The 27,446-nt window shown below is 50.4% G+C and overlaps 4 protein-coding genes across 6 annotated transcripts; 2 read left to right on the top strand and 2 right to left on the bottom strand.

Moving 5' to 3' along the window:
* Positions 1-635: 635 nt before the first annotated feature.
* Positions 636-11,267, bottom strand: si:ch211-168d1.3 (ras and Rab interactor 2). Its single transcript, XM_037260719.1, has 12 exons — positions 10,957-11,267; positions 7,183-7,326; positions 6,674-6,788; positions 6,520-6,592; positions 6,347-6,438; positions 6,091-6,266; positions 5,747-6,031; positions 4,699-5,245; positions 3,382-3,693; positions 3,179-3,310; positions 2,944-3,113; positions 636-1,796 (listed from the first exon to the last, which is right to left on the bottom strand). Exons 2-12 carry the CDS (start codon positions 7,324-7,326, stop codon positions 1,473-1,475), a joined length of 2,370 nt encoding a protein of 789 aa, XP_037116614.1. The 5' UTR covers positions 10,957-11,267; the 3' UTR covers positions 636-1,472.
* A 353-nt stretch (positions 11,268-11,620) lies between these two features.
* Positions 11,621-14,767, bottom strand: gal3st3 (galactose-3-O-sulfotransferase 3). The gene is made up of 3 exons (XM_037260768.1): positions 14,680-14,767; positions 13,841-13,943; positions 11,621-13,753 (listed from the first exon to the last, which is right to left on the bottom strand). Exons 2-3 carry the CDS (start codon positions 13,936-13,938, stop codon positions 12,613-12,615), a joined length of 1,239 nt encoding a protein of 412 aa, XP_037116663.1. The 5' UTR covers positions 13,939-13,943; positions 14,680-14,767; the 3' UTR covers positions 11,621-12,612.
* Positions 14,768-14,889: 122 nt separating this feature from the next.
* On the top strand, positions 14,890-17,592 carry LOC119128411 (copper chaperone for superoxide dismutase-like). 3 transcript variants are annotated; one of them, XM_037260798.1, is made up of 8 exons: positions 14,890-15,034; positions 15,247-15,319; positions 16,192-16,332; positions 16,401-16,578; positions 16,652-16,712; positions 16,953-17,030; positions 17,095-17,198; positions 17,287-17,592. In XM_037260798.1, the coding sequence occupies exons 2-8, from the start codon at positions 15,265-15,267 to the stop codon at positions 17,417-17,419; spliced, it is 750 nt and encodes a 249-aa protein (XP_037116693.1). In that variant the 5' UTR covers positions 14,890-15,034; positions 15,247-15,264; the 3' UTR covers positions 17,420-17,592. The 3 variants fall into 3 exon arrangements, with proteins under 3 accessions (XP_037116693.1, XP_037116692.1, XP_037116691.1); XM_037260797.1 differs by having other exon boundaries at positions 14,901-15,143; XM_037260796.1 differs by having other exon boundaries at positions 14,907-15,120.
* Positions 17,593-18,229: 637 nt separating this feature from the next.
* Positions 18,230-25,418, top strand: rbm14b (RNA binding motif protein 14b). Its single transcript, XM_037260751.1, has 4 exons — positions 18,230-18,320; positions 19,740-20,092; positions 20,701-21,691; positions 23,127-25,418. Exons 2-4 carry the CDS (start codon positions 19,744-19,746, stop codon positions 23,413-23,415), a joined length of 1,629 nt encoding a protein of 542 aa, XP_037116646.1. The 5' UTR covers positions 18,230-18,320; positions 19,740-19,743; the 3' UTR covers positions 23,416-25,418.
* The last annotated feature ends 2,028 nt before the right edge of the window (positions 25,419-27,446 follow it).

The following is a 27,446-nucleotide window of genomic DNA, read 5'->3' as shown; positions in this document are numbered from 1 at the left end:
ATGGCTACTGCTAAAATAAAAGAAGCTGCATCATGCTATTTTAAACTTTTCACGGTTATTCATAACCATATCAAAGTCAAAGTCTGCTTTATTGTCAATTTCTTCACGTCAAGACACACAAAGAGATCGAAATTGCATTTCCTACTATCCCACGGTGACAAGACATATTACATATATATATATATATATTATATAGGTCCACGGACAACAAAACATTCAAGTAAACAATACAAAAATAGATTACATATTAATCTAATATATTAATATACATTTGGCACGGCGGTGATCTAATTTCTTAATAAATAAGAGTTATTTTGGTTGCTATTTTCCTAACCCGGAAGTAAGACGCCTGGTTCACTAAAATTCCGCCTCCACTTTTTTTTTTTTATAATAATAATCATCATCATCATAATAGTCATAATCAGTCATAATAATAAGAAAATATATATTAAATCCTAATAATAAGTGGTTTGGTGAAATGAACAGTATACTGGTAACCTGTTCCATAACAATTTGGGTGAGGTCTCAGGGGAATCTTCTGACCTCCTCAGGACCCTGACCTTAAATCCAGCTTTTTGATATATTTTGATCTTGCATAAATAATAGGCATTGATGGATAAAAAGAAAAACACGAGTACCCACAGCTGCACACCTTTTTTTGATTTTTTTGTATTCTTTTAATGATTGCAAATGACCTGGCACATTTACAAGGAAAAGGAATAGTGAGCGCACACAGCAAACACATGCACACGCCACTTTTGCAGAGCCTACAAATCAAATCTGGATGTTTTCAGAACGCATGCAGTTATGCCGAAAGCACATCATGGTCATCACTTGCCGGTTAACGCCTGAATAGTGTTGCAAGCTGAACATTCAAAGCTAGTTTGAAATACAACAGTCAGTGGCAGTTTGCTCCGCTCACATTGACCCAATGGCCGCCAACAGCTTCCAATAAGAGTTCGGCCGGCCTGCTGACGTCATGCTGGTTGGTGGCCAGCACGTGTGAGCCACAATTGACGTTGGAGAAAGCAAAGCAATAAAGAAGGTCCGGAGCTGATCGGCTGCTCAACAAGGAGAATTTAGAATTGATTTACGGATAGAAGAGAACCTATTTGGCCTCTCGTCCCGGCAGACACCAGAGGGGGCGCTGTGGACCCGCGTCCTCGTAACCCGGCTTTCAAGGATATGGCAGAAATGCACCAACAGCTTTTCGTACTTTGAAAGTCTCCTTCTTAAAAGTCAACAGCAGGAAACTTTGGCATCGAGGTCTTTGAGCGCGTCTGTGACGTCATCATCCCCTCCATCATGCAAACGGAAGCCTCCTCCACAGCAGGCGCAGCCAGAGGCGCTCCCGCTCTGTTCCACGCGCGACCCAACGCCCCCACGGCGGGCGTCAGCGTGTCTTCCTTCCTTCCTTCCTTCCTTCCTTCCTTCCTCCCGCCCTCCTCCTCCGCTCGCTCGCATGCACTCGCTCACTCCTCGCACACCGACTCACTCAAGTCCACGGCGCCACCTCTGGTGAGTCGCCGCATCTTGCTGAAGTCGTGGTCGGTCCTCAGGTAGGAGAGGGAGGGGCCTCCCTCGCTGTGGCCCGCCAGGTCCTGAGGCTGCGCCTGGGGGGGCAAGGGTCGCATCTCGCCGCCGCTGCGCCAGTACAGCGCGTACTGCTGCGGGTCAGTCACGCCGAAGGTGGCGGCGCACAGCTGCGCCAGCGCCTGGCTACTCTCGCCCACTCGCCACTGCAAGGTCCGCACGGCGCTCCGCTCCCCGTCCTGGAACAGTATCCGAACGCACCTCTGGAGGGGCGAATGGAAGGGGGGAAGAAGGGGGGCACAAACAACACTCAGAGATCCAGGAAGAGAAGGGATTGGCTTACGGTCTCCAAAATTATGCACATCATGGACAGCAAATTCCACTAGATGATTTTTATTTATTTTTTTAAATGTTTTTTACCCGTCGTGCAAGCGTGAGATAAAAATTCTTAGCACATTTTGAAGTTCCCTCACCCAAAGCTCCTTAGTTGTCCCTGTCAAAAAAACTCTGCCTCTTCTAGTTCTGAATTCATGATGCCACATCCAATGGACCCGGGTCCTGCCCTGCATCTTGCGGCATAACGAGGTACTACAAAATCGGCGCACAAGTCGGACTTGGCTGAATAATACTTCAAACGGCTTCAAAATAGTTCAGAAGCGCAAAGACAATATAACGGGGGGTGGGGGTCACCCCCTCCACACACACACACACATGCAGCGATAAGAGAGAAACGTCAACAGGTCCAACTTACAGAGTCAGCAAGCTCCTCGCTGTCCGTTTGCATATTGTGTTTGCCTGCTCGGGTGCGTGCGTAGATGCAGCTCAATAAATTTCATGTTATCTGACCGCCCACTTCCTCATCGCACTCGCCTCACCAATCGCCCGCCAGTGTCGGAGCAGAATCTGGCTGCTGGCTCACTTGGACGGGCTATTTGAAGCCCGGAGAGGCACCACGTGACCGCACGCAAACGTAGTGCTTAACAGTGTCGCCGCTTTGCTTTTTTTTTTGCTTTTTTTTCCCAGTCTGTACCCAACAATGTGATAACAGGTGAAAGTGTGTGTGTGTGCGTGCGTGCGTGCCTGTGTGTGTGCGTGTTCATGCATGGCCCACATCAGAGGATTACTTTTCAAAACTAATCCCTTCAAATGAATTCCAAGCACGTTACGAAAGCTGGTGGATGCGAAATAATTGCAAATAAATGCAAATAATTTTGCCCCCCCCAAAAAAAAAGAAGAACGGATGGAGGACTCCAATTTTGGACTTCCAATTCTTGAGTTCTACACTGTCTCACAATGGACCCAAGACTCCGGGGTTAAGGGTAATCCAAAATGGGATAACTCGCTAACCCGGGTCGGAGTTCCGTTTGTGACTCGACAACCGAGGTGGTGGAATTCAGCGGCCGCCGCTACCTGACGCTGCAGGTTCTCCTTCTGCTTCTGAGCCTCGAGGCTTCGCCGACAGCGCCACTGCTTCAGCGCCTCCCGGGCCTCGGACGTAAGGCAGCCTGTGATGGTCCGCTCCGGGTCCAGGCTCTGGATCAGATGAAGGCTGGCGAAGACGCTGGTCAAGTAGGAGCCGCCTGGAAAGTGCAAAATGGACTCCAGACAAGTCCTGCACACCGAGGTTCCGCTGAGGAGCACCGACCTTCACCGCCGAGCCAAGATGGCTCCAGGAGCTCCATCATGTACTCCACCTCCATCAAGATGTGAGGCTTGTTGGACTCCACGATGGCGTAGGACAACGACGGCAGGAAATCCTCCCAGCTCACTTCCTGTCCTGCTGAGAACCAAACACTCGACATTTGAAGGGTTCTGACCCGAGAGGTTCGCCAGAAGTTTTTGTCTCACCGTGCGGGGCGCCCAGGCCCTTCTGCACGCACTTGCAGACCTGCAACAGCAGCAGAACTTTGTCGACGGGCGAATGCGTGCGCCGCATCAGCGCCAACTTCTGCTTCACTTTGTCCACCAGCCGCCCGTCGGGCAGGCCCGTGCGCACGCCCAAGCGTTGGGCGGCGCTGTCCTCGTCTTTTAGACGCGCCAGGTTGCGGCTGAAGCGCTGGCTGGACGCGTCCTGCCGGTGTAGCGCCGCCAGGGCGGCATCCAGGTGAGACTTGAGGGGGCGCAGCACGCAGGAGAACATGGCACGCTCCAGGGCAAGATCTGGAAAGACCGGGACACAAACAAGAGCGAGATCGTTTTGTCACAGGTGGCAATTATCTGTACTTATGTAGAAGTACTTAAGAATAAAGTAAAGAAATGTATGCAAGTACGGAACAACATATTATACATTATACACAATATCTGTTAAAAAAAACCAAAATGTTGATTTGTTTTTATGCTAGCAAACAATGTGCGCCGCTAACTTTGCTAACATTTTCTAATGCGGGGCTATTCAATGACCAATTTTGTTGTGCCAAATGTTTTAATCAAAATTTGAAATTAAATACTCGTGTCGTGTCTCAAAATACTTCCGAATAAAATAGAAGTACAAAACAACATTTTCTATTTACAATACCTGTTTAGATAACCTAGCTTAAAAAGAAAACGTTTGATTTGGTTTTATGCTAGCACAACAATGCGCTCCGCTAACTTTGCTATCATTGTCTAATGCTGGGCTATTCAATGACCAATTCAGTTGTGCCAAATTTTGAAAACAAGAATTGAAATTAAAAACTCCTGTGGAGTCTGGAAATTCTTCGACGTAGCGCTGACCGTGTATTTGCATTTTGTTGCTAGCGAGCGAGCGAGCGAGCGGCGCCATTGCCAGCTTGCTTCTCTCTCACTTGCGTTCAAGTCGATTTCATGCGTCCATCTTGCTCGCTTACAAATATGTTAAGTGACTCTGTGTTTTTACTGTAACACTCCCCCCCCCCTCCCTTTGAATCGTGCGCTCTCCAAGCGTGCGTGGGCCTGTGAGATCTTTTTATGATAAACGAGAGTGAGGGGAAAAAAATTCGAATGGCTCCCACCAACGCAAAGGCAGATAAATCAGAGTGCAGGAAGGAAGGAAGGCGAGCGGCCCAGCATCCCCCCCCCCCCCCCCCCCCCCAGAAGTCGTGCAAGGCCGGCCGGGCAACACGCACACACGCAAGCCTACGCACGGGTCCGGGTGACTTTTACATTGTTTACAACAAAACAATGCGGACTCCGCTCGGATGTGTCTACCTTTCTCGTTTTCTGGCACCAAAGTTTCGATGGGAGGTTCCAGCTCGCCGCTTTCCAGTAAGCAACACTTGGCCTGCGATAGAAACAGGCGCACACCCTGCAGCAGCTGCACGGACGTCACACGCGGCGACGAGGATAGCGAGGCGGCCGATAGCGATTTCAGCAAGCCCGTGTGAGCCAGGAGGAAGTCCTGCACCATCCCGCCGAAAATCGAGCGCCTGTCCCGGGACAGCTCCCGCACCAGTCGCGTCAGACGCTTGTCCGGAGCGAAGAAACACACAAAGGCCTCGCTCATGCGGTGCAGTCCGCCGCGGCCTCGCGAGCGCACCAGCGGCGGCCGCCGGGGGCCCTGGCTCTGGAACCCGCTCTCGGAATCGGAATCCCAATCGTCTTCCTCGTCCAGACTGCTGAGGGAGCTGTTGCTGTCCAGCTCGGCCAGAGACGGCGCCGCCCGGCGCTCCGGGGCCAGCAGAGCCACTTCGATGGCGGGCCCCTCCGCCGCCGCCGCCGCCGCCGGCGACTGCTGGACATCGGGAGGCTGGTCCACCTGAACCACACATATAGATGTTGATCTTTGGACTGAATTGAGAAAAGGCCCGATTATCGGATGTCTTTGAAAGACAGGATAATCCGGGGTTCCCTCTTCCATTTGCTCCAAAAATGGTCCGAACCCCTTTTCATCCTTGAGTTTGGTCCATTCAAAGTGAAACGGAACCAGGAAGAGAGATGAATTTGTTTCTTCTTCCATGACTGCGCTTACCCTCTGGCGCTGGCCACAGGTCCATCTCGGAGCTACCACAGATTGGTGTTGCGCTAAGGACCTTGCTTCCTGAGAACTCCCCAAAGCACCAAAAGTCACAGAGACCAAGACAAGAGCAAGATTGTTTTTTCTCTCGAGACTGGTCTTGGCAATCATAATTAATAACAATCCTATTTTTTTTATTTATTCATTTAGTCATTAACGATCATATTTATTTCTTCATTTTAATCCGAGCCTATTTGAATAAACGTACACTTTTGCATTTGTGTGTTTATTTTAGACTCTTACTTGAGGCGCTCGCACAGCCATTGCGTCCTCTTCCTCGGACCCCGCGGACCCCGGTGACACGGCAGGCGTCCTCCTCAGGACCCCTGCTCCGGAGTGAACTCTCCTCTGGGGATGAGAGTTGCGCAACCTCTCTGACCCAGCGGGCATCTCCATGGACGGAGGCGGGGAGTAGGAGCCCACCCCCTCCAGGGACAGATTCATGGAGGACTCGGAGAGGCGCAGTCGCACGCTGCGCTTGAAACGGTGTCGCTTGTTCGAGGCACTGTGGTTCTGGAGTTCTGAATGCTGGGGGAATGGAAAAAAGCTCAGCGGTTCTGCCCCTCCCTCAGGCTGCCACAACCCACCTTCAAGACTTCCAGCTGCAGGAAGAGAGGATTTATGAAGCATAGTTTGCTTTGACCGCTGCGGCCCTGAACCCGCCATCGCTCCGAGGCCGCCGCCGCCGCCTGGATCAGGCCGCTGCCCGCCGCCGCCAGAGGTCCATTTTGAAGTTCCGACGCGCTCGGCGAGTTCCAGAAGTCTGCGTAGAGACCGGATGAGACGGCGGACGGGGACAAGTTAGCCTTTCACCAAAAGTGGTGATGATGCGGCGGAGCGCACCTTGGCCCATGTGCGAGATGGACTCCAGTTGCCGGTGCGTCGTGGCCTTGGCGATGGCGTCCGGCAACTGAAGAGGGAAAGGCAAGACGTCCCTGCGGACAAAACAATCTGATCTAAATATTGTTATTGCTTAACAATTGGTGTTCAGTAGAAGCACATGTGGCTAAGGGGACCTGCTGACGCAGTAGAAGGCCACCAGGCGACACAAGTCCGGGAAGCTGAGCGCCGAGCTCTCCAAGGCGAACGCTGGCAGAAGAAGAAGCAGAGTTTGAGTGACGGCCCGCCATCCCCCGGCGTCAGTCGCGGCGCCGCTGTCGCTGGACTCACTGTAGTCTTCCTCACAGATGAAGCACTCCTTCACGGAGGACCAACTCCTGTCTGCCGTGACCCTCACACAGAGAACCTTCCTCTGACTCAAGCTGCACTTGCGCACCAAGAATGTCTGCAAGAAGACCAGACATCACAAGAAGTGACGCTGCAGAAGAGCCGCCGAGGAACCTTCAGAGGCCTTACAGCTCGCTTGTTAGCTAGCTAGCTAGCTTTTAGCTCACTTGCTAGGTAGCAGGAAGACCAGACGTCGCAAGAAGTGACGCTCCAGAAGAGCCGCCGAGGAACCTTCAGAAGCCTTTGAGCTCACTTGCTAGCGAGCTAGCTTTTAGCTCACTCGCTAGCTAGCTAGCAATGACCTGATCATTTTAAAACCTCATTGATAATGTACAGCTTGATTTTTCTTTTCAGTCCAATTTGTCAGGTTTGTGAACAGGGTTAGAAAACATCTATTTTCACTTGACGGTGACTTTGAATTGAGCTGAAATGGGTCCTTGCGCTCAGCTCACCCCGACAGGCTCTCTCAGCAGAATGTAGAGGGCGGAGTCTTGCTTGAGTGACAGCTGAAGCCAAACCGGGTGTGTCAGCAGCAGACGATCCAGGACGCTCAAGGCCCGCTGGGGAGCCGGCTGAGAGGCGCCCGCCTCCTGCATCTGAAAAAAGCAACGGCGGGATCATCCTCCCGGTCTTCTTTGCTTTCGGGTCACTTTCGAGTCACGATAAAATACTAGCATAATAATAATAGCATTAGCTTAAAAGTGATATAATTGACAGTTGACTTTTACTTTTTAATTGTCCAATCTTGGCACACGTTTGGGCCAGTTCCGTTTATTTATTTATTTTTTTAATCAAATCTGTTAGACTGCTGCCTGGTCATTCATGAAGTTCATTCATAGAGAACCGGCAGACGTTTGGAAGAAACTTGACACGGTTTCACACTAGTCGGAAGGCTAATGCTAACGTTAGCAGTCAGTGTGTTGCGATACTTGGGCTCTCTCGGCTCGGCTCGGCTCGGCTGGGCTCGGCGTGCTGCTGGATGTCACAATGTGTGGGCTGCCGGCGAGCGTTCGCCAGCGTAGCAGCAGATGGTCGCCATGGCAACCCTGGCCTCCACATTCGAGCAGGCATTCCCACTCAGTGAAACACCTTTTCCCTGATAAGCCGAGGCACGCTCACACCAACGCAGTGGCAAGGCGGCTACTGTATGTTTATTCCCACAAAGCTTGGCAAAAAAAAAAAAAAAAGTCATAAAGATGACACCTTGTGTACCACGTGTATTTCTTTGCTTCCCTCCCTCGCGTTGGTATTTTCGCGAGTGGCCACGTGCTTCAGCAACATTCAAGGAATCTACTGCTGAACATATTTTATTTCCATTCATTTGCACATCAACACTCACCTCCTGACACTTGTTACGTAAGTCCTCCCCTTCCAGGAGCGCGTGCGCGTGCGCGCCGCTTCGCAATGAGCATGACAACCGCAAGTTGGAGGAAAAAAAATAGCCCGAGAGAGCTCATTTGTGTTTCCAGGATAATTGTTTTCATCATTCGATTCGTCTCCTCCACATGCGGCATCGACCTGAGCGCGAGTATGAGACGTTCAGGGAGCGCGACCCCTCGGTATTTCCAAAGTCGGCGCACACGCAAACACCAGCGCTCGCTGCTTAGAACAAATACTTTGCGTTTGTACTAAAGTACATTTTTTCAGGCATCTGAAGATGACTTTACTTTACAGCAGTATTTATTTTTCCAACATGAACTCCCCGTACAGTTGAAAACAATGCGCACCAAATTAATTGACTGACTGACGGATTGATTGATTGATTGATTGATTGATTGATTGATTGATTGATTGACTGATTGATTGATCAGAGACACTTTTTATCCGAGTACAAAGGTGAACTGGGGGCACGGGGGAAGAGCCCCCACTTTTTGCCCTGCCTTTGCTTCTTTTAGATTTTTACACACCCCTTAAAATGACATTCCGAGCAAGGAAAGCTGTTTATTTAATTTTTTTTAGATTGACATCCTCACCATTCAGAGCCACTTTGAGGACGCTGCCATCTCCTGGTACAGCGGCCATTCGCAACCTGGACAGCTCAGAACAAACTACCGTATTTTCCGGACTATAAGGCGCACCTAAAAACCTACATTTTTCTCAAAAGCCGACAGTGCGCCTTATAGTCCGGTGCGCCTTATATATGGACCAAATTCCTAAATTGAAACTGGCCCGAAGCATTGTGTCATGAAATCAATCATAAGTGGCCTGCTGAAGACTATGAATCATGAATCAAAAAGACTATGGATCATTATTTTGTGATTATAACGTAATTTGTTGCGTCTGAAGTTGAAATAAAAAAGATAAAATGGAGAATGATTTGATTTGGATTAAAAATCTGACATGATGCATTAACGGTGCGCCTTATAGTCCGGTGCACCTTATATAAGGATAAAGTTTTAAAATGGGCCATTCATTGAAGGTGCGCCTTATAGTCCGGTGCGCCTTATAGTCCGGAAAATACGGTACTTGGAGTCATCTTCAAAGTGGACAACTTCTCTGTTTGCATCGACCACCCAGAGTACTTTGTATTGTCAACAGTGACTTTCTGAATTAACTTATTAATTTTCTTTTCTGGAGGGGCTTTACTTTGATGACTGAATTGCTAGCCTAGCTTACCCGCGTCGTCTGTGGGTTTCATAGTAACGCATAAAGTTTGATGACTGTTGCCATAGTTGCTTCACAAAGTGACGTAAAAGTGGAAAGGAAAAAAACAAAACCGTTTGACAACCGCCTGCAACGCATCTGCGTGAACATGATGACGGCTAATTTTATCCTGATGACAAATGGGACTGCTATAAGTGTCCACGTAGAGGGAGAGAGTGCTGCGGGGGCTGCAAGGGGGGGGTCGCTTACTGCATTGACGGCAGGTGTCCATTTTTGTGTGCGTCTGAGGGTGACTGAGCCGATTGTGAGTCACACAAACACAACACAACCGGACGCAACACTTGACTGTAGGGGCGAAGAAGGAGCATAACTGTGAATATTCATTATTTTTGCAAGCCTCAGGGACTTGAGTGCATGCCTGTCTGTCTGTGTGTGTGTGGGGGGGGGGGGGGTCTGCGATTACATATTAATTGAGCTCGTGTTTGTGTGTATGTGAGTGTGTGTTAATGTAAGTGTGTGTGGGGGGCGATAACCTTCTATGTTTAAAGGAGAGACTTTCTCTTTTTTTGACTGCGGGCATGACCTTTGTGGCCACCAGATGGCGTCATTGACGCCCACGTCAACCAATGCAACCAAGTGCTTCTCATGATTGACGCTCCAGCTTGATGGGACACTTTTACACTAGACATGACGTATATGTGTGTGGGGGGGGGGGGGGGGCACCTCATCGTGTTATACGCTAATGAAACAAATTAATTGTGGACCCCCCCCCAATTTCCATCTACTGGGCTAAAACATATCAAACTTTTAGTTTCTTCCGGACTTCATTGTCAATCGTTTTTTTCTCCAACAAACGGCGCCAAAGTAGAACGTGACAACAAAAAAGCTGTTCAGCAAATTTGAGAATTCCAGAATTTGGTAAAGAAAACAAACATTTGATGAATTCAAGCGACTGAAATGGCGGTGAGAAATAAATCTCAAGCTTCACATTTCATTCAACTTCAGTAAACCAAAGCATCCAAAATGGCGACCAGCTTCAGCCAACTTGATTGCACAAAATAATTAACCCAACCTATATTGTGCGTAAAAGTAACCCAATCTGCTCAAACTCCACAGCTCCCTTAGAACGACTGCTTTGGGACAACAACGCAGCATTTTTAGGGAGAATATATATAACCTTCTCAAAATATTCCTTCAACAACTGCAGCTCTGGTAATTGCTCTTGAAATGCTTAATTGGCATGTCTGATTTCTGCTCGCATGTCGTGCACACGCGCAAGCAAGCGACGGCTCGGACGGACGCTCGCATCGAGCGCACCAAGAAGCGAGAAAAGCGCGAATAAGCATCACGTCCACTCCCACGCCGACAGGATGGCGCTTTTCACTCTTCTTGACGATTATGTAACGTCCCAAGTGGGAGCTGCCGCCCACTCGGACTCGCTTTCACCTGATCTCATGGCACCTATACGACCTCTGGCAGCCATACGCCCGAACTCATCAATTAAGACTCACTTTGCGATTGTTCGTTCAAATGACGTCATGCGCGGCTAAAGGTTGACGCCTTTTGGGCGAGCCTGCCACGTCGCAGGAGGTCACGCGCGAGCTCGAACTCAGGGGACTTACCTTGTGCTCCCCGGGACGGGATGAGCGACGCGTCGTGGCGGCGCCCGCGGCGGCGGCGGCGGCTGGAAGGGCGTGTGCGCGTCTGGAGGAGCGCGAGCTCGTCAGCGAGGAGATGCGCGCCTCGGCGGTGACAAGGCGGAGGAGGAGACTGAACGCATCTCCTGCAGCGCTCCCGTCACTGTGCTTGCAACTTGGACCGAGTAGACTACAGGCGACTCCTGGAAGCCCAAATCGAGCTCAGGCGTGGTCACGAAAACGCCGTGCTGTTCGGCGCGTCATTGCACCGGAAACTGCACTTTGTCGTACGTCAGCGCGCTATTTGCGTCCTAAAGCGTTGCAGGTTCAAGTGGGTGGGTGTGGGTGTGGGTGGGGGGCTTTTTTTATTTTTTGCTTTGGCCACAGGGGCGCGCCGCCCACCGCATTTTGAGCACTCACGAGTTCAGCCTGGCCGTGTGGCAAAGTTTCATGGCGTTCAGTCGCTGTGTGTGTGTGCGTCACACACAACTTGACGTATCGGGGTGGAACGATTTGGAAAAAGAATCTAACACAAACAAAATGGGGATTTACTTTTTAAACAAATAAGCGACGAATTCATGTATCGCAATAAACAAAATCATATATTTATTTGTACATTTTATAAATGAGGCTGGATAAAAGTGAGACGTCTGGTAGAATTTCTTTTTATTTTATCATCACATTTGTCAGTTGAATTGTGTGAGTTCTCAACGTTCATCTTGTATTTCAAATCAATAACCTGAACTTCACCCAAAAGTGTCATTGTGCTTTACACGCACGCACGCACGCACGCACGCACGCACCGTTCATCACAAAGCTCAGCTATCTCGTTGTCGACTAAACCTGAGAAATAAAGCAGCCGGTTGATTACAAGATCCAAAGTTTGACTTGACATCTGAATGTAATTCCATGTTCACAGCTTCTAAACACGTTTGTGTGCTTTCAGATTTCCTGATAGAAAAACGCAAAGTCGTGGTGTCGCCTTTTAGATGGACTGCTTCAGCATTATACTTCTTGTTTTTGGCTTTTGTGTTCCACCTGTGGGAGGTCACGTGATGGCTGCTCGACTGTAGTGATGACGTCACTCAGGATGATCGCAGCAGAGTGAATTCACGAGTCGACAAAATCATTTTAGTGTGGCAATTGTATCAAGTGTTGTTCACTTGAAGATGGTTTCATGGTCTGTTTCAATACTTGGAAAGTGGGCAGCTTCACATAAAACCGGCCCCGTCCTGAGATGTGAAGCCCATCAAATCTTTTCATTTTTGGATTTGAAACTCAAATGTCTTCAGTGGACATCAAGGAATTGACCTTGCCGTTCCCATACTTTTGGATAGGAACGTACACGTCTGTGTGTGTGTATGTGTGTGTGTGAGTGTGTATTTATGTAAAAATCGCTGCACTTTTTCCATCCCTAGTTGTCATAGCAACTAAAGTGTAGGCAGAAACTTGGTTTCCTTCTCCTGAGACGTGAGAGTCCCAGTCTCCTTCTCGGTTCTCGCGTCCCTCCCCCTTGCCACAAGAGGCCACTCGGACCTCGTGAGGACGTCGGGGTGGAGGCTCCGGCGAATTCAGGTTCAGCGGGGAAGAGCTCCCGGTCGGACGCGTCGGGGGAGCTTCTCAAATCGAAACGATGTCACGTCATTGAACTGAGAGACTAGTTGGAGAACAGTGCTGGTGGTTCTGGCAGTAGCGAAGGGATTGGGAGCGCAGCAGAATCTTGGTATACTGGATCTCGGGCATGATGAGCTTCAGGCAGAGGTCCTGCGTGGAGCTGGAGAGCCCGCCGCTCAGGTTGGCGGGGAGGTTGTAGCCCAGGATGCCCACTTTGGCGTTGGGCTGCCAGGGCCGTAGGTCCTTGTTCTGGATCTTGCCCGCTAAACTGGGCAGAGGCCGACGTCCACCGAAGCAGCTCCGCAGCAACTTCTCTTGGGCGGCGCGCAGGAGGCGGACCTCCCGCTCCACGCAGGCCGAACCCAAAGCCGACAGCCGGCGCCACAGCGAGGCGTTGAAGTGATCGTACAGGTGCGCGTCGATCCAATTCCACCTGCGGATTTTGTCGGCGAGGTCCGGGGTCAGGCGGCGCTTGGAGCTGGCCACGCGCATGTTGAGCTTGACGTAGACCAGGTCGTCCAGGTCCCAGGAGAGAAGGTGACGCAGGAGAACCAGCGACTGGTCAAAGTACTCGGCGATCATCACCAAGGAGAAGACTCGTTCCACTTGGGCCGTGAAGGAACGCGCGTACGCCGCATCCGTGGCGGGGCGGTCCTTGTCGCCGCCCAGGTCGTGAGTGAGCGTGTTCCGGGCGAAATTGGAGCGCTTATCTTGCGGGCGGTAGTAGCGCAGCGGATGCTCCAGGAAGACGTCCAGCGAGCCCCCGGGGACGCTCCTGAAGGCCTGAGCGTGCTGGCCGTAGTAGCCAAAGAGCGATTCGAACATGGCGGCCGGCTCCCTCAGGATGGTAACGTAGCGCGCGTCGGCGGGCATGAGGCGGCGCACCTCGGCGCCGTTGAAGCGCATGTGGTTGCTGATGATGTTGGCCGGAAGCGTGTGCGGGTGGACCCAATGAGCGCTGAAGGCCTTGGGGTAATTGAAGGTGTGGCAGTATCGCTGTTTGGGCAGCGCCACGCTCAGCCCGTTGCGTTCGGCGAAGCGGAACAGGATGTTCTGCACCGTGCTGCCCGCCGTCTTGTGAGTCTTCAGGAAGGCCACGTTGGTCCGCTTGGCCTTCGGGCCCGCCGCTCGACGGAAGCACGGGCCGAGGTCAAAACGGGAACCGGTCCTGAAGGCGGGAAAGTAGGCGGGGCCGTGAACAAACAAAAGTGAAAATGCGTCGTGTGCCCCCCCCCCCGGCCGTCGGCTCGCTCACCATCTCCGATCGGCGCCGTAGTACATCAGCAGAGTCACCAGAGTGACAGCGATGAGGGCCAGAAAGACTTTCCGTGACGTCCTCATGCTCTGCGCCATTTCCACTGCGACGATGGCAAATGAGATTGAACTTAGGGTTAAAAACAACTTGTCCAGAATTCTCTTTTTGACAGCTAGATGAAGCCTATTTCAATCTCAGCTGTTTCCTCGGACCAAAATTGGCGTCGTTCAACTTTTGTTTAGGAGGAAAGTACGTTTGCTTCGTCGGCAGGAATCCCCAAAACGTATATTTTTATTACTTTATTTGTTTATTAAACTTTAGGTACAATGCTACTAAACTGTCTGAGGCTGCAAAATAATATAAAATGACAACACTCACAAGAATCACACACACACGCGCGCGCGCACACACGCGCACGCACACTATTCGGCCATGTTCCCGACGTCACGGTTTCACTCAGCCAGCACAGGTGACGACTGTCCAGTCCGGTCCGGTCAAGGCTTGGGCCGGCACAAATCATGTTCTGTGCTTCATCCCAGGAGAAAAAAAGAAAAGAAAGCCTACATGATCGCGTTCCTGAGCCAGGGCTTAATCTCCTACATGGACCTTTTTAATCTGCCGGACATGACAAGAATTCTGGATGAAAGCCCTTGGAATGTGGCCCAAATGTCACTAAAGCCCATCTGGACTCATCTTACCCTATAACGTGCCCTCCGAAATGACATGGAACGTGATGGAGAAGCAAAAAAAAAAAAAAAGACACCCTCTCTCGCAGCGTGCCGCAACATTGATCGAACTTTATTGCACGTTCTAGCGGAAAAACAACAACCGACTCCCACCTTTCTCATCGTCCCGATTCCCCCGCGGCTGGACCGCTGTTTTCACTTCCCGTCGACTGGATGCTGAAGGGAGCCGTCACCCACCCTTTGCCCATCCCACACGTACCTCTCCCCCCCGCCGCGGGCCCACCCTCATCCTGCTCCTCCTCCTTCTCCTAATAACCCGGAAAAAGAAGCCTAAAGCTATTTTCCCCTTTTGTGAGTTGCTGTGGCGCGTCAACGACATCAGGTGGCAGTGAGGACATTTGACAAGGTGAAGACCTCACCAATATGGCGGCGGCGGTTTGACGTCTTTAAGCCCTCACCAACATGGCGGTGCGCGCTCCCTGATATCGTCCGCTTATGAAAGCAGAAAATACGTACTATTTGATGTTATCTCGATTACTGAATGCCTTCAGCGGCCAACACGGAGACGCCATGGACGCGCATAAACCAGCAAAGGTTTGACAAGCACACATTTTATCGTCAGTAAGCGTTGAACATGTATACATTTAATAGCGAGTCGGTTAGCCACGCCGCTAAAAACATCGCATTTGTTTATTTGGTGTGTGCCTGATGTTTGTTTAGCTGGAGTTTGCGGTGCAGATGACGTGCGATGGTTGTCGCGATCAAGTTAAAGCTGCTCTTGAACACCGAACAGGTTAGAGAGCTACTTTTTCATCTCACTTTTATGTACATTCTATGATTTTATATCGGTGGTTGTCAAACTTCCCCCACTAGTGGTAAACCTATAGGTTTGTCAAAGAGTAGGAAATAGACAGACTTTGGAAGAAAAACATTTTTTTTAAATAAAATAAAAACACTTGCAAAAAACGAAAACACTTGCAAGGAGAATGCAGCAGATGTTTACACTGAACTAACCGCCATGGGAAACTTAGACTTAGACTTAGACAAACTTTATTGTCATTTTGTAAACACTGGGTGCACACAAAACGAAATTTCGTTGCATACGGCTTCCAACAATGTGGTGATATTGCGGCTGAATAAAAAGTGACATTCTATATAAAAATATGAAATAAGATAAGTATAAAGTGCAGCAGTGATAAAGTATGTAAACAGTGCAGGAAACAAAACAGTATTTACAAAGTGTGCAGAGGAATGCTAAGTTGAATGTTCAACAGTCTGACGACAGCAGGGAAAAAACATGCCAAGAGTTCTGCCTGTGACTCATTCACGAGTCACGAGTTTAGTTATTTACATCCTCGTTTATTGGCTCAGTGGGTAGAGAGGTCGCCTCACAGGTCAGAGGTTGCGGCTTCAATCCTTGGCCCCTGTGATCACGTCAAAGGGTCCTCGGGTTGCCCCTGATGCTGCGCCGTCACTAGGCGAATGAGGAGCTTAGTGGGAAGCACCCTGTAGCTGGGAAAGTGCTATAGAATAGATCTTTATTGTCATTGTCACACAATATACAAGTGAAAGGTGTTCCTATTCCTAATTTCCAATAAAAACACATTTTTGTAAGAGTTCCCTGGACCCAAAAAGTTTGAGAACCTTGAGTTTTGCCGTTGTCAGGCATCCACTCCGTCAGCGTGGATGTCGGCGAAGGACGCGTCCTAGTGGAGACATCCCTGAGCAGTGGCGAGGTGCAGGCCTTGATTGAAAGCACCCATCGTCAGGCTGTGCTTAAGGGCATGGGGAACTTAGAGGACCAAGGTGCCCGCCACATACACACACGTAATCAAAAATGGAGACCGTGGTTACTCATGGTGCGGCTTTGACAGATCTGGGCGCCGCTGTGGCAATGCTAGCCGGCCATGAGGGGCGGGTCCAGGGAGTGGTGCGTTTTCTGCAGCTGTCCGAGCAGCGCTGCCTGATCGACGGCACCATAGATGGCTTGGAGCCCGGCGCCCACGGCCTCCACGTACACGCGCTCGGCGACCTCACCGAGGACTGCCTCAGGTGTGTGAGGGGTCTTCACGCGGACTTGACAAATCCAGCCCGACTGACGTTGTTGACGCTCGTCTGTGTGCAGCTGTGGCGAGCACTACAACCCGTTTGGAAGACCCCACGGCGGTCCACAAGAAGCTGAGCGGGTACGATTTTGGGATTTTGAATTATTTCATAGAAGGTACGACTTAAATGGTCGAGCTCCGTTGATAAGAAAGAAGCACCTGTGGCTAAAGCCGAACTCCGGCAGCGTTTGGACTTTCTGGACTTGGATCTGCCCCCTGTGAGGATTTTCTTGGACCGGGCATGACTATGTGCTGGTGTCAGTGGTGTTTCTAAAGGTGCAGTGCGAAAAGGGCTTGATCGAGTTTGTTGTCATCGTGCAGCATGTTGGGGATCTTGGAAATATTCTGGCCGGACCTGATGGCAGGGCGTCGTTCAGACTGGAGGACAGTCAGCTGAAGGTATCGCACACACGCACGCATCATATTGGGAGCTCTCTGTAAAGGTGTGGGTGACCCGCTGCAGGTCTGGGACGTGATCGGACGGTCTCTGGTGGTGGATTCTGGGCCTGACGACCTGGGCCTCGGTGGCCACCCGCTCTCCAAAATGACAGGAAACTCGGGCGCCAGGTAGGGTGGCGACGTGGCGCGGGGGGGGGGCCCTTGCGGCAAATTTTCCAACCGACTCTCGTCTTCTTGCTCGCCGGCTCGTGGGCAGGCTAGCGTGCGGAATCATCGCCAGGTCGGCCGGCCTTTTCCAGAACCCTAAGCAGGTGTGCGCCTGTGACGGGCTCACGCTGTGGGAGGAGCGAGGGCGGCCCATCGCCGGCAAAGGGCGGAGCAACCTTTGACGGAAGACCACCCCGAACACGCGCAAGCCCATAGAAAACGTCCAATGATTTGTTTTTCAAGTTCTACTGAAAGTCGAAATGTACAGTCATGTTGAAAGTTCTGATGGACCAAGTTGATTGTAGGTAAGGTAAAAAAAAATGTTTATCTTAATTATAAAGTTTGCCTGAAGCTAGTTGAGTGACTGCTGGTTTTTTTTTTTTCATAATATGGACTACCAACAATTTTGTCTTCCAATCCCGCCCAGGGTCTTCAGAATCGCTTGCGTCACTTTTGTTTTACTGACACTTTGTAAAATCTATTTGTTAGCATTTACTTTTATGGGCGTTGCCCCAAAATCCAGGCCGCCATAACTGATTGTCATAACCTGATGCTGGCACCAATGAAATATTTAGTAAATATTATATCATGACAATCTGGCAGTCAAAGTAAAACTAAGGTGGTAGAGTTCGCGGGTTCGATTCCCAGCCCTCGTGGCTATGTTGAAGGCTGCTGAAGATACTGCTGCAGTAGCTGAATCACATTATAGTATTTATTCATCCATCCATTTTCTGAACCCCTGTTCCTCACGACTGATGCGGGTTATTTATTTATTCATTGATATATTTAATTGTTTCCAACAACAACTATATTGGAAATAAACGGTATTCCCCCGAGAAGGCTTTAAAAAACGAGAATAAACTTGATTCAATTGAGCTAGCGGGCTGCCGTGGACGCGCGTCCACCCCCCAACAATCCACAGACGTGCGCGCACCGACGTGGACGCGCGTCCACCTCCCTAACAATACACCGACGTGCGCGCGCGCGAGCGCCCCCTCCCCTCCCCCTTGAATGCCGCCGGGCAGCCAGGCGGAAGCTGCCGCGACCATTTTGAAAAAGAGGAGCAGCGACAGCAGCGCCAAGGTAAGATGGTCGATTGGAGCAATTCTTTTGTCTCCCGTACGACGTTTTCCTGATGATTGGATCGGTACCGAAAGCGCCAGCCAGGTCATCTTATGTTGGCGCAGGCTGCTGTTTTCTTTGGGTTCTTCCCATCAGCCCGCTCGACGTGCTTGTCTAAAACACACGCGAGCTGTCTCATTTGTGTGCGGAGTTTCTATTCGATTTTTCCACGGCGTGTTCGGGTTTTTGCTTTTGTTGTTTTTTCTCCCCACCATTCCGTCCGTGTTATGTTCAGTGTCCTCGGGCTATGCACGCTTTTGTGCCCCCCCCCGACACCGGCTAATTGTTTGTTGCCGTATATCGGCCGTTTCGTTGCTAACTCGATTCTGCGTCGACGCTAGTGTGATGAGTCAGCGTGCGGTGACGTCATCAGCACGCCGCTCTGGTCGGCCTGTGAAGAAACTGATGGACACTGTCCAGTCTGTTTGTTGTGGTGCTACTCTGTGGCTAGCGGCAGGAGAGTTGCTCTCCTTTGCATGAGCCAAGACCAATGTTGATGGGATGTGGAATTTGCGGCCCTTCCGATCATTAAACTGCGGTGGAGCACTTTGAAGGTCTTCCCTAGTTGGGCGACATGGCCGAAAGAGGCCTCTGACCCTCAGGACAAGAGAGCTGCTATGGCTTTAGCCAGCACTAAATGAGATAAAAACAAAAGACCTTCCATCTAAAATCGGAAGCGCATATGTTCACGACTGTTTCTAACCTTATAACTGCACCTAAAGTCAACACTACACCTCTTTTTCCATGCCAAAGTCTTACTCAGCATCCTCCATCGGGGAGCCCCAATAGTGACCTCGCAGACAATGGGCAGTTGATAGCGATCAATTCTTTGTGCTTGCTTTGTCTGCAGTTCATGGAAATGGTTCTTCTGTGAAAGCAATTTTTCTATTTGACGCAAAGCTAGATATCACAGCGGCGGCAGCTGCGAGAATCCTTTTCTTTTGTGAGATAGTTGTACAGCTGTGTCCATTTTCTTTTCTGAGGGAACGTATGGTTATTATTGGACAGAAACCTGTGTCCACATTTTTTTTCTTCCACAAATCTATTGCTCAGCCCTCTTGTGGCTTTGTTAGTTTTTTCCAAATGGCTTGCACTCTTATGTCAAGGCAATGTTGATGGCACAGACAAACATGCTATTAAAAATGTGACTTTTCAATGGTATGGAAAGCTGCTGCTACGGTGACACCGTCAGTCTGTCTGCCCTCCGTGTTGTAATCGTACGTAGCGAGCATCCAGACAATTCTCTGCTCAATGTGCTGTGATTGTCTGCAAAAGCAGCTGATGCGGGACCAGTTGTCTCCAGCGCCAAACGGAAACGTTCCGCCGGCCGGCTTTGACCGACAGATGACGCCAAATGAACCCTTTCCTCCCTTTGTGCAGGACCATGGACAAGGGCCACACAGTGAAGCTCTTTGTGGGCAACCTAGCGCTGGACGCCACCCAGGAGGAGCTGTCGTCCATCTTCGAGCCGTACGGCCACGTGGTGAGCTGCAGCGTGCTGCGACAGTTCGCCTTCGTGCACCTGCAGGGCGAGGGCGCTGCCGAGCGCGCCATCCGAGAGCTGAACGGCCGCGAGTTCCGCGGGCGCAACCTGGTGGTGGAGGAGTCGCGGGGGCGTCCGCTGCACTCCACCAAAGTCTTTGTGGGCAACCTGAGTGGCATGTGCACCACCGAGGACCTCCAGCAGCTCTTTCAGACTTTTGGCAAAGTTCTGGAATGTGACAAAGTCAAAGGTGAGCCAATACTTGACACCTGACTGACGGCGTGTTGACTGAAGGTGCCTGTCCGATATCATGAATGAAACTGGCTCATCTTCAAATGGTTGATGTTGTCAGTTTGCTTTCAAATTTCATGCCAAACCTAGTGTGCCGCCATCTAGTGGCCTACACTGTAATGACACCCAAAATAATTCGCCTGTATGCGACGGTCCGGTTTCATGAATGAAACTTGCTCGGCGAATCTCCAAATAATTGATCTTATCAGTCTCCTTTCAAATTTTGCGTCGAACCTAGCGTGCCGCCATCTATTGGCTGACGGTGTAACGACACCCAATATAATTGGGTGCGCGATATTAACAGTAATTCCAAATACCGAGAAATAGCGGGACCATGAATAATCAACTTTGTAGAGCCAGATGAGCACAAAACCTGCTTCTTTTAGTTCAAATATGTTTTTGCCGTCTATGTTGAAGTTCTCTAAGCGCTGACATTGCATTTTGTCAATTCCTGGTTTTTGGGTGAATTTCCCAACGCTCCATCGCACGCGAGTCTTAGTTAGCGCTCGGGGAGTTAGCCGCCATTCCGATTGCCGTCCCTGACAGCCGGGCGTTCCTCTTCCCTAGGCTACGCCTTTGTGCACATGGAGAACAAGGAAGACGCGCTGCAGGCCATCGAGGCGCTCCACGGCACCTCCTTCAAGGGCCGCCCGCTTTCTGTGGAGCTCTCCAAAGTACAGCCCAGCAAGCAGACCCCCACCGGCAAGATCCCGTGCGTCAACTGCGGCAAGCAGGGCCACTACGCCGGCGAGTGTCCCGTGGGCAAGCCCACCCTGGAGCAGTACCAAAGTCAGGCGGCCGTCTTGGCCGCCGCCGCCGCGGCCGCCGCCGGCCTGCCCCTCCAAGTGCAGCAGAGCGTGCACAACTCGGTGTACAACACGTCCACCTTTGATCCCACGTACGCCGCCCTCACCGGGATCACCACGGGCACCCGCACCGACGGCAACCCCGTCAACCCGGCCGTCTACGGCGCCCTGGCCAGTCAGGTGTACGGCGCCAACGTGGCCAATCAGCTGTACGGCTCGGTGGCCAACCAGGCCGCGCTGACGTCGGGGGCCGCTCAGGTCTACAGCTCGGTGGCGCCCAACCTCTACGGCCAGGTGGCGGCCAATGCCGCCGCCTCGGCTTACACCACGCCCGTTTACACGCCGGGCATGGCCAACCCCATCTACCTAACGGCGGCGCCGGGGCTAGAAATGCAGTCGGCGGCGGTCAACCCCGCCTACACGGTGGCGCCGGCGATATCGCCCGCCTACGCTCACATCACCGCCATGGGCGCCGCCGACCCCACCACGGCCATCTTTGAAGCGGCCAGACAGGCCCATTATTTCGCTCAAGGCCAGCAAGTGATGGCCGAGCAGCAGGCGGCGGCGGCGGCGGCCAAGTCTAGCGAACGGGACCGCAGCCCGCTCCGACGGACTGCTCCCCTCCTGCCGGACCCCATCATGAAGCCTTTCATTTACCAGCGCTCCAAACCGCGGCGCTCCCTGCTCCCGACACCTGCTGGCCGCGCCGCAGAGGAGGCGGCGTCAGAGGCGACTGAGGACCACGTGGCAAGGTAGGACGTCGTCCGCCCGCCCGCCGACCGACCGACCGACCGCCACGTCTTCGTTTGCCTGCGTGTTGCTCATCCAGACGCTTTCATTTGGCAAATCCCCCAAAATGAAAAGGTGACTGATTATTTTTATTCATTTTTTTCTTAAACCCCAACACAAAAACAATTGTTTCCAAATGTAGTCTCAGATCCAAAAACACAGGATTAAAAATGGAATGAGTTGGATTTTGAACCCGAAATCCAGTTTGGTGAGAAGCTCCAGATCGGGATCAATCTATCAATCAGGGACGTGTCCACCCAAGATTAGCTCTTAGCGCAGTCAGAACCGCTTTGGCACCCGACTGGCCTAAATGATGTAAACACCGCATCACTACTCCCAAATTCGATGTGGACATTGTTTGGCTATTCCAATTTGATTCTTTGCAGTCTTGTCTCCCTGCCAAAACCCTCAAGACTGTAAACTAGCTTACTGTTTTTATTTGATCTTGTTCTACATATGTTGTACTGTTGAGAAAACAAAATGTTTTCATATTTTTCTATGTTGAGCGTTTTCATTTTGTCTCCAAAAAAAAAAAAAAATACTTCATATGTTTAATAAAATGTTGAACTACTCTCTAGTTTCTTTAGTTGTCAGTACAGATGCTAAAATTGGCTCTTTAAAAAAAAAAAAAAAAAAAGATAATTGCGATTGGACGTAATGGAAAAAGAATAATCGTAATTCTTTAATTCCCCCCCCACGACGGCCTCGTCCTGGTTCTGTCTCTGCTACTGTATCGTGTCTCTCTCTCGTGCTTTTGCTTTTGAAGCCGGAGGGAACGCCAACGAGACAGGGACAGCTACTAAACTCAAATTTAGGAGGTTACTGCGCCGCTCACAAGGTCCGCTGCTGAGCGGCCAGAACATTCTGTTCACTCCTGCTCCTAATACGGAGAGGTTAGAAAAAAGAAAAAAGCGGCAACCTGGAGTGAGCCATGACATTGGTAAGTACTGCTTGTTTACAGCTGCTGATGTAAGAACGGAGCCAGCATGAGAAAACGCCCGAGCCTCCGCACGCATTACGCACCGACGTTGGTACCCCACTGTCAAAAAGTTATTCCCAAAATATGAAAGACTGACAGTGATTTGACGGATGGACAGATCATACCAATGGAAAGAAAGCAAAGAGCCCAGAACAAGGAAGTTAACGGTGAACCCCCAAGTTGAGCAACGTGGCTGAAGAGGACACCAGAAGCCATGGGACAAGAACCAGACTGGAATTTGACAAACGTACTTGTCGTGAAAGGCAACTTTCTAATCAACTGGCAATTTTTTTTGTTTTCAGCGGCCAAATAATCAGTCACTTTTGATTTTTGGGATGAGAGGAAGGAACGGCGGGCGGGCGTGTGCTCAGGCGAGCCGGCCGTGTTTGTAACGCTGTTCCTGTTGCCGCCCCGTGCAGATACTATGCTGACTACTACCAGCAGTTGCAGCAGTACCCTCACTTCCAGTACGCCTACCCCTCCCCCGGGGCCGTCACCGCCTTCTCGGCCATGTCCGGCCAGCCCGTGGCCGCGCTGGAAGCCCTCAGGCCAGTGGTCCCTGCCGCCGCCGCCACCGCAGCGGCCGTGGCCGCAGCCATTGCTACGCCCAGGGTGTATGAGCCGCCGTTGCCGCCGACCACGCGCAAGGAGTCCATCCTCCGCCGCCCCGAACTCTCCCTTCACACGCCTGAGCCCCCCTTCCGATAGTCTGCCCTTTCTCCCCCACCCCACCCTTCCTTTGCGGGCTGTTTTTGTGTCTGATGGGCGGGGCTATTAACCTGCTTGGCCAGCCGTCGTCACGCGGTGCAGCCCCTCCCTCCCTCCCTCACCTGTCGGCCACCTTCTGCTCTTGTCGTGCCAGTCGCCGAGACCACGCGCCCGCCGCTCTCTGCAAAGTTTGCGATGTTGAGCTTTTTCAACTTGGCGGCTGAACTTGATTTGACCTCGAAAGTTTGGCTTTCAGATGTAACTTGACTTAACCCCACCGTTATTTGCAACTGGCCAAGACCTTCCCAAAAATACTTTCACGAGGTCCAATGAAGCGCAGCCGCAACGCAACGTACATTCGAGGCCCGTCCTGAAACGTCACCCGAAAGCTCAACGTAGCCAACTTTGTGAGAGGTGACCTTTGACCTTTTTCTCTTGTGCCAGTAGCGAGCCGCCTGCGCGACTCGCCTTCAAAGTCCGTTTATGGACCACTCGCCATTCTTCTGTGTGTGTTCGAGTGATGTCGGAGGGAGGGAGGGAGGGAGGGAGGGGGCGGAGTCTTAGTTGCCTTATATGAATTAGCTCAGTCAAGATGAACATTGCGACGATGTGGAAGCACACGCGAGCCGTACTTCAACTTTTGTGTTTCTCCCCCAACGCCTGCTGTCGTCATTGCAACGTGGGAATTTTTTTTTTTTTTTTTGGAACAGCAGCCTACCTCCTCCCCTCCGTTATTCTTAAGTGACGTCTTTTTGTTTGTTACTGCCGTGCATGTCGACTTGTGGGACTCCGCCACTTTTGACATTCACCGTTGGGGGCGGGGCTTCACGTTCATTTCCACACATGGGCGATATCAAGATTTTGTGACTCCAGCGATCCTTTTTTTTTTTGCAAAATGAACCTTTTGACAGCTGCACATAGACACGCACCACAATCGCCCTACTGCCTTGCTGCCCCCCCCCCCCCCCCCCCCCCCCCCCCCCTTTCTGGTGGTCACAGTGTAATCTTGTGGTTGCATCCTTTGTAGAATTTGGTGTCCACATTTTTTGTGTCTTGTTTTATGGAGGGCATGCTCGCTCGGATTGACACGTGTATCCAAACTTGAATAAACCTTCTCTGGATGTTTAGTGCTGACTAAAGGAACACAAAGCTTGGGCCCATGTGCGCTTGGTCTTCTTCTTCCTCCTACGCCTCGTCTTCTTCATGCGGGGTGGGTGGGGTTCGCCACGGTGTGTTTGTGTGTTGACTGTGCATGATGCCACCGGCCCGCCATGTCCGCCCACCCCCCACTAACTGTGTCAACTGAATTAGGTCACCTGGACGGCGGCGTGGGCGGCGTGGATGACTTTTTAGCGTGACGTCAAGTCGCCACCAAGGTAAACCAACCGAGCTTTTGCCCCCCCATCTCCCTTTGCCTTGTCCCCGAGACTGCCCCAACCATCACCACAAACACACACACACTTCCTCCCTCTCTCCCTCCCTCCCTCCCCCCTTTTCTGGGGGCGGGCTGAAACCCACCTCCAGTCTCAGCCGCTGCCTCGTTTTGCAACAATGGACACACCGAGCCGCTCGTTCCCCTGGCCGAAAGCCGATACCGTTCCGCCGCATTCGCCGCCCTCGCACCCCCCCTTCACCCCCACACTTCCAGCCGCCGTTTACACACCGTCCTTTTTTTTTCCCGCCGCTACCGCCGCCGCCCCCCCCCCCGGATGGGAATGCCGACTCAGCTCTGCCGGATCCTCGCGCTGCCTTGTACCTTGTTGCCGGGAGGGAGGGGGGGGGATGAGGGAATGTGAGTGAGTGAGTGAGTGAGTGAGTGAGTGAGTGAGTGAGTGAGTGAGTGAGTGAGTGAGTGAGTGAGTGAGTGAGTGAGTGAGTGAGTGAGTGAGTGAGTGAGTGAGTGAGTGAGTGAGTGAGTGCAGCATCCAGGTAGAGTGAACCCCTGTTTAGCGTGGCAGGCAAATCCCAAAATACCATGTCGAGATTCGTTGGAGTGGGCACGACACTAATAATCGAATTAGAATCAGATGATGTGCCGTCATTGGAACCGGAGTTTTTTTTTTTTTGTGCGTTATCGCGAGTCCACTTGTTACTTGAACCAATTGACGCATCTCAAAAGAGAATGTGTGTGATGGCATCTGGACAAAAAAAAATTCCTTCTTTTCAATTTTCTACAAATCTTTTCGAAACGGGACCATAACACGGACGTTTTAGGTAGGCCGCCGCCATAGCTGTTGTCTATCGATGCTCTATGCAAGATAGGTACTTTATTCATCCCAGGAGGAAATATATTTATACATGTGTGTATGTGTATCTCATAGCATATTTCCTTATGTGTAAATAAATGTTTTTATATATATATAAAACCTGTTTTTATATCTATATGTGTGTATATATGTATGTGTATATATATACATATATACGTGTATGTATATATATTATATGTATATTATATATGTATATATATTATATGTATATTATATATGTATATATATTATATATATATGTGTATGTATGTATATATATTATATATATATGTGTATGTATGTATATATATTATATATGTATATATATTATGTATATTATATATGTATATATATTATATATATATGTGTATATATGTATATATATATTATATATGTGTATATATATGTATATATATTATATATATATATATGTATATATATTATATATATATATATATATGTATATATATTATATATATGTATATTATATATACGTATGTATATATATATATATATATATATATGTATATATAAAGAGAATTTTCGAGTGCTCATTTTAAAAGCAATATTTTCAAGCAAACCTTCCAATAATCAACGTTTTATTACTCAAATAGTGTGAGGTATGCCATCGACGTGTGGTAATTATAAAGCGTAAAACAACTGCTAGCGGCAAGACGTAAAAACTGAGCTTCACTCACAGAATGCCTCCATCTTGCACATCCTCCAGTAAAATGCCATTCAGACTTATCTGTCTGGTGTCCAAAAGTGCAATCTAGCAGGAGCTGGGATATAGCGGGGGTTCACTGTACGGTGAAAAATGCTTGGCTACCTTGCTGTGTGCGTGGCGGGACCACCCGCAGCTTATCAACAATCTCCCGAGTTCTTCCAGGATGCTTGCGGACGTTTGCAAGATGGAGGCGGCCGGCCGGCCGCCCTCTCAAGGTGAGTATCGGTGACGCCTTTCTAATTTGGGGGCATCACTCGTTTCTTTTTCTTTTTAACGTATGTCTCATGTCTCCTGTTTAATTCTGTGTAAAATATATCTCCACAAATGGATGTAATAGCGCAAATCAAACTTGTTTTAATAGACTACTGCGCTTCTTGACCAGTATGTGTAACCACGGCGACAGGACTCGCTTGTGTTTGACACATGTGTTATGTCTAAGAAAGGAATCAATAAAAGAGTCAAATGAACAGAACGCCGTCTCCTGTGTCTTTCATAGCGCGTCCTCTCACTTTAGGATTGTTGCTGGGCTTGGAGACACCAGAAAATATATTTGGACTTGGAAAGATTGAAAAATGCATCATTTCTATTTATGTCAACGTCAAACAGCCGCTATAAATATTGGAACCGTCGGCTTGAATATTTTGAGCCAACCGTCTTTAGCTTACTGACAAACACGCTAATCACTGAATCCAAAATATCGCCGCAATCCCAGTCTCCCAAACACCCGGCGACTCTTGTGGTGGTGGATTTCACCCCATTAGCATATTAGCGTAGCGCTTGGCGGCAGAAGCCCGCCTGATTCCCGGTGGGCTGATGACCACTTCCGTCCCCTGACTGGGGGCTTCATTAGCAGCAACAGGTGCACATGGGGGCAGGGGGGGGCGAGAGGGGCGTGCACTTCTACTCCCCGCCCCCCCCCTGCACCTTTTTGGGCCCTGACACTCAGCCCCCGCCGGACGGCAGTCAGTCGGTCAGAGTGGAGCACGGCGTGAGCCCCCCAGGACGAGAGCTCGTGTCCCCCCTCTTGTTGATCTCTTTTCAGCCGCCCGCCCGCCACC

Source organism: Syngnathus acus, chromosome 10, assembly GCF_901709675.1.
Source record: "Syngnathus acus chromosome 10, fSynAcu1.2, whole genome shotgun sequence".
Taxonomy (NCBI): Eukaryota; Metazoa; Chordata; class Actinopteri; order Syngnathiformes; family Syngnathidae; genus Syngnathus; species Syngnathus acus.
Note: the sequence above shows the minus strand (reverse complement) of the source record. Positions and strands in the feature narration are given on the sequence as shown.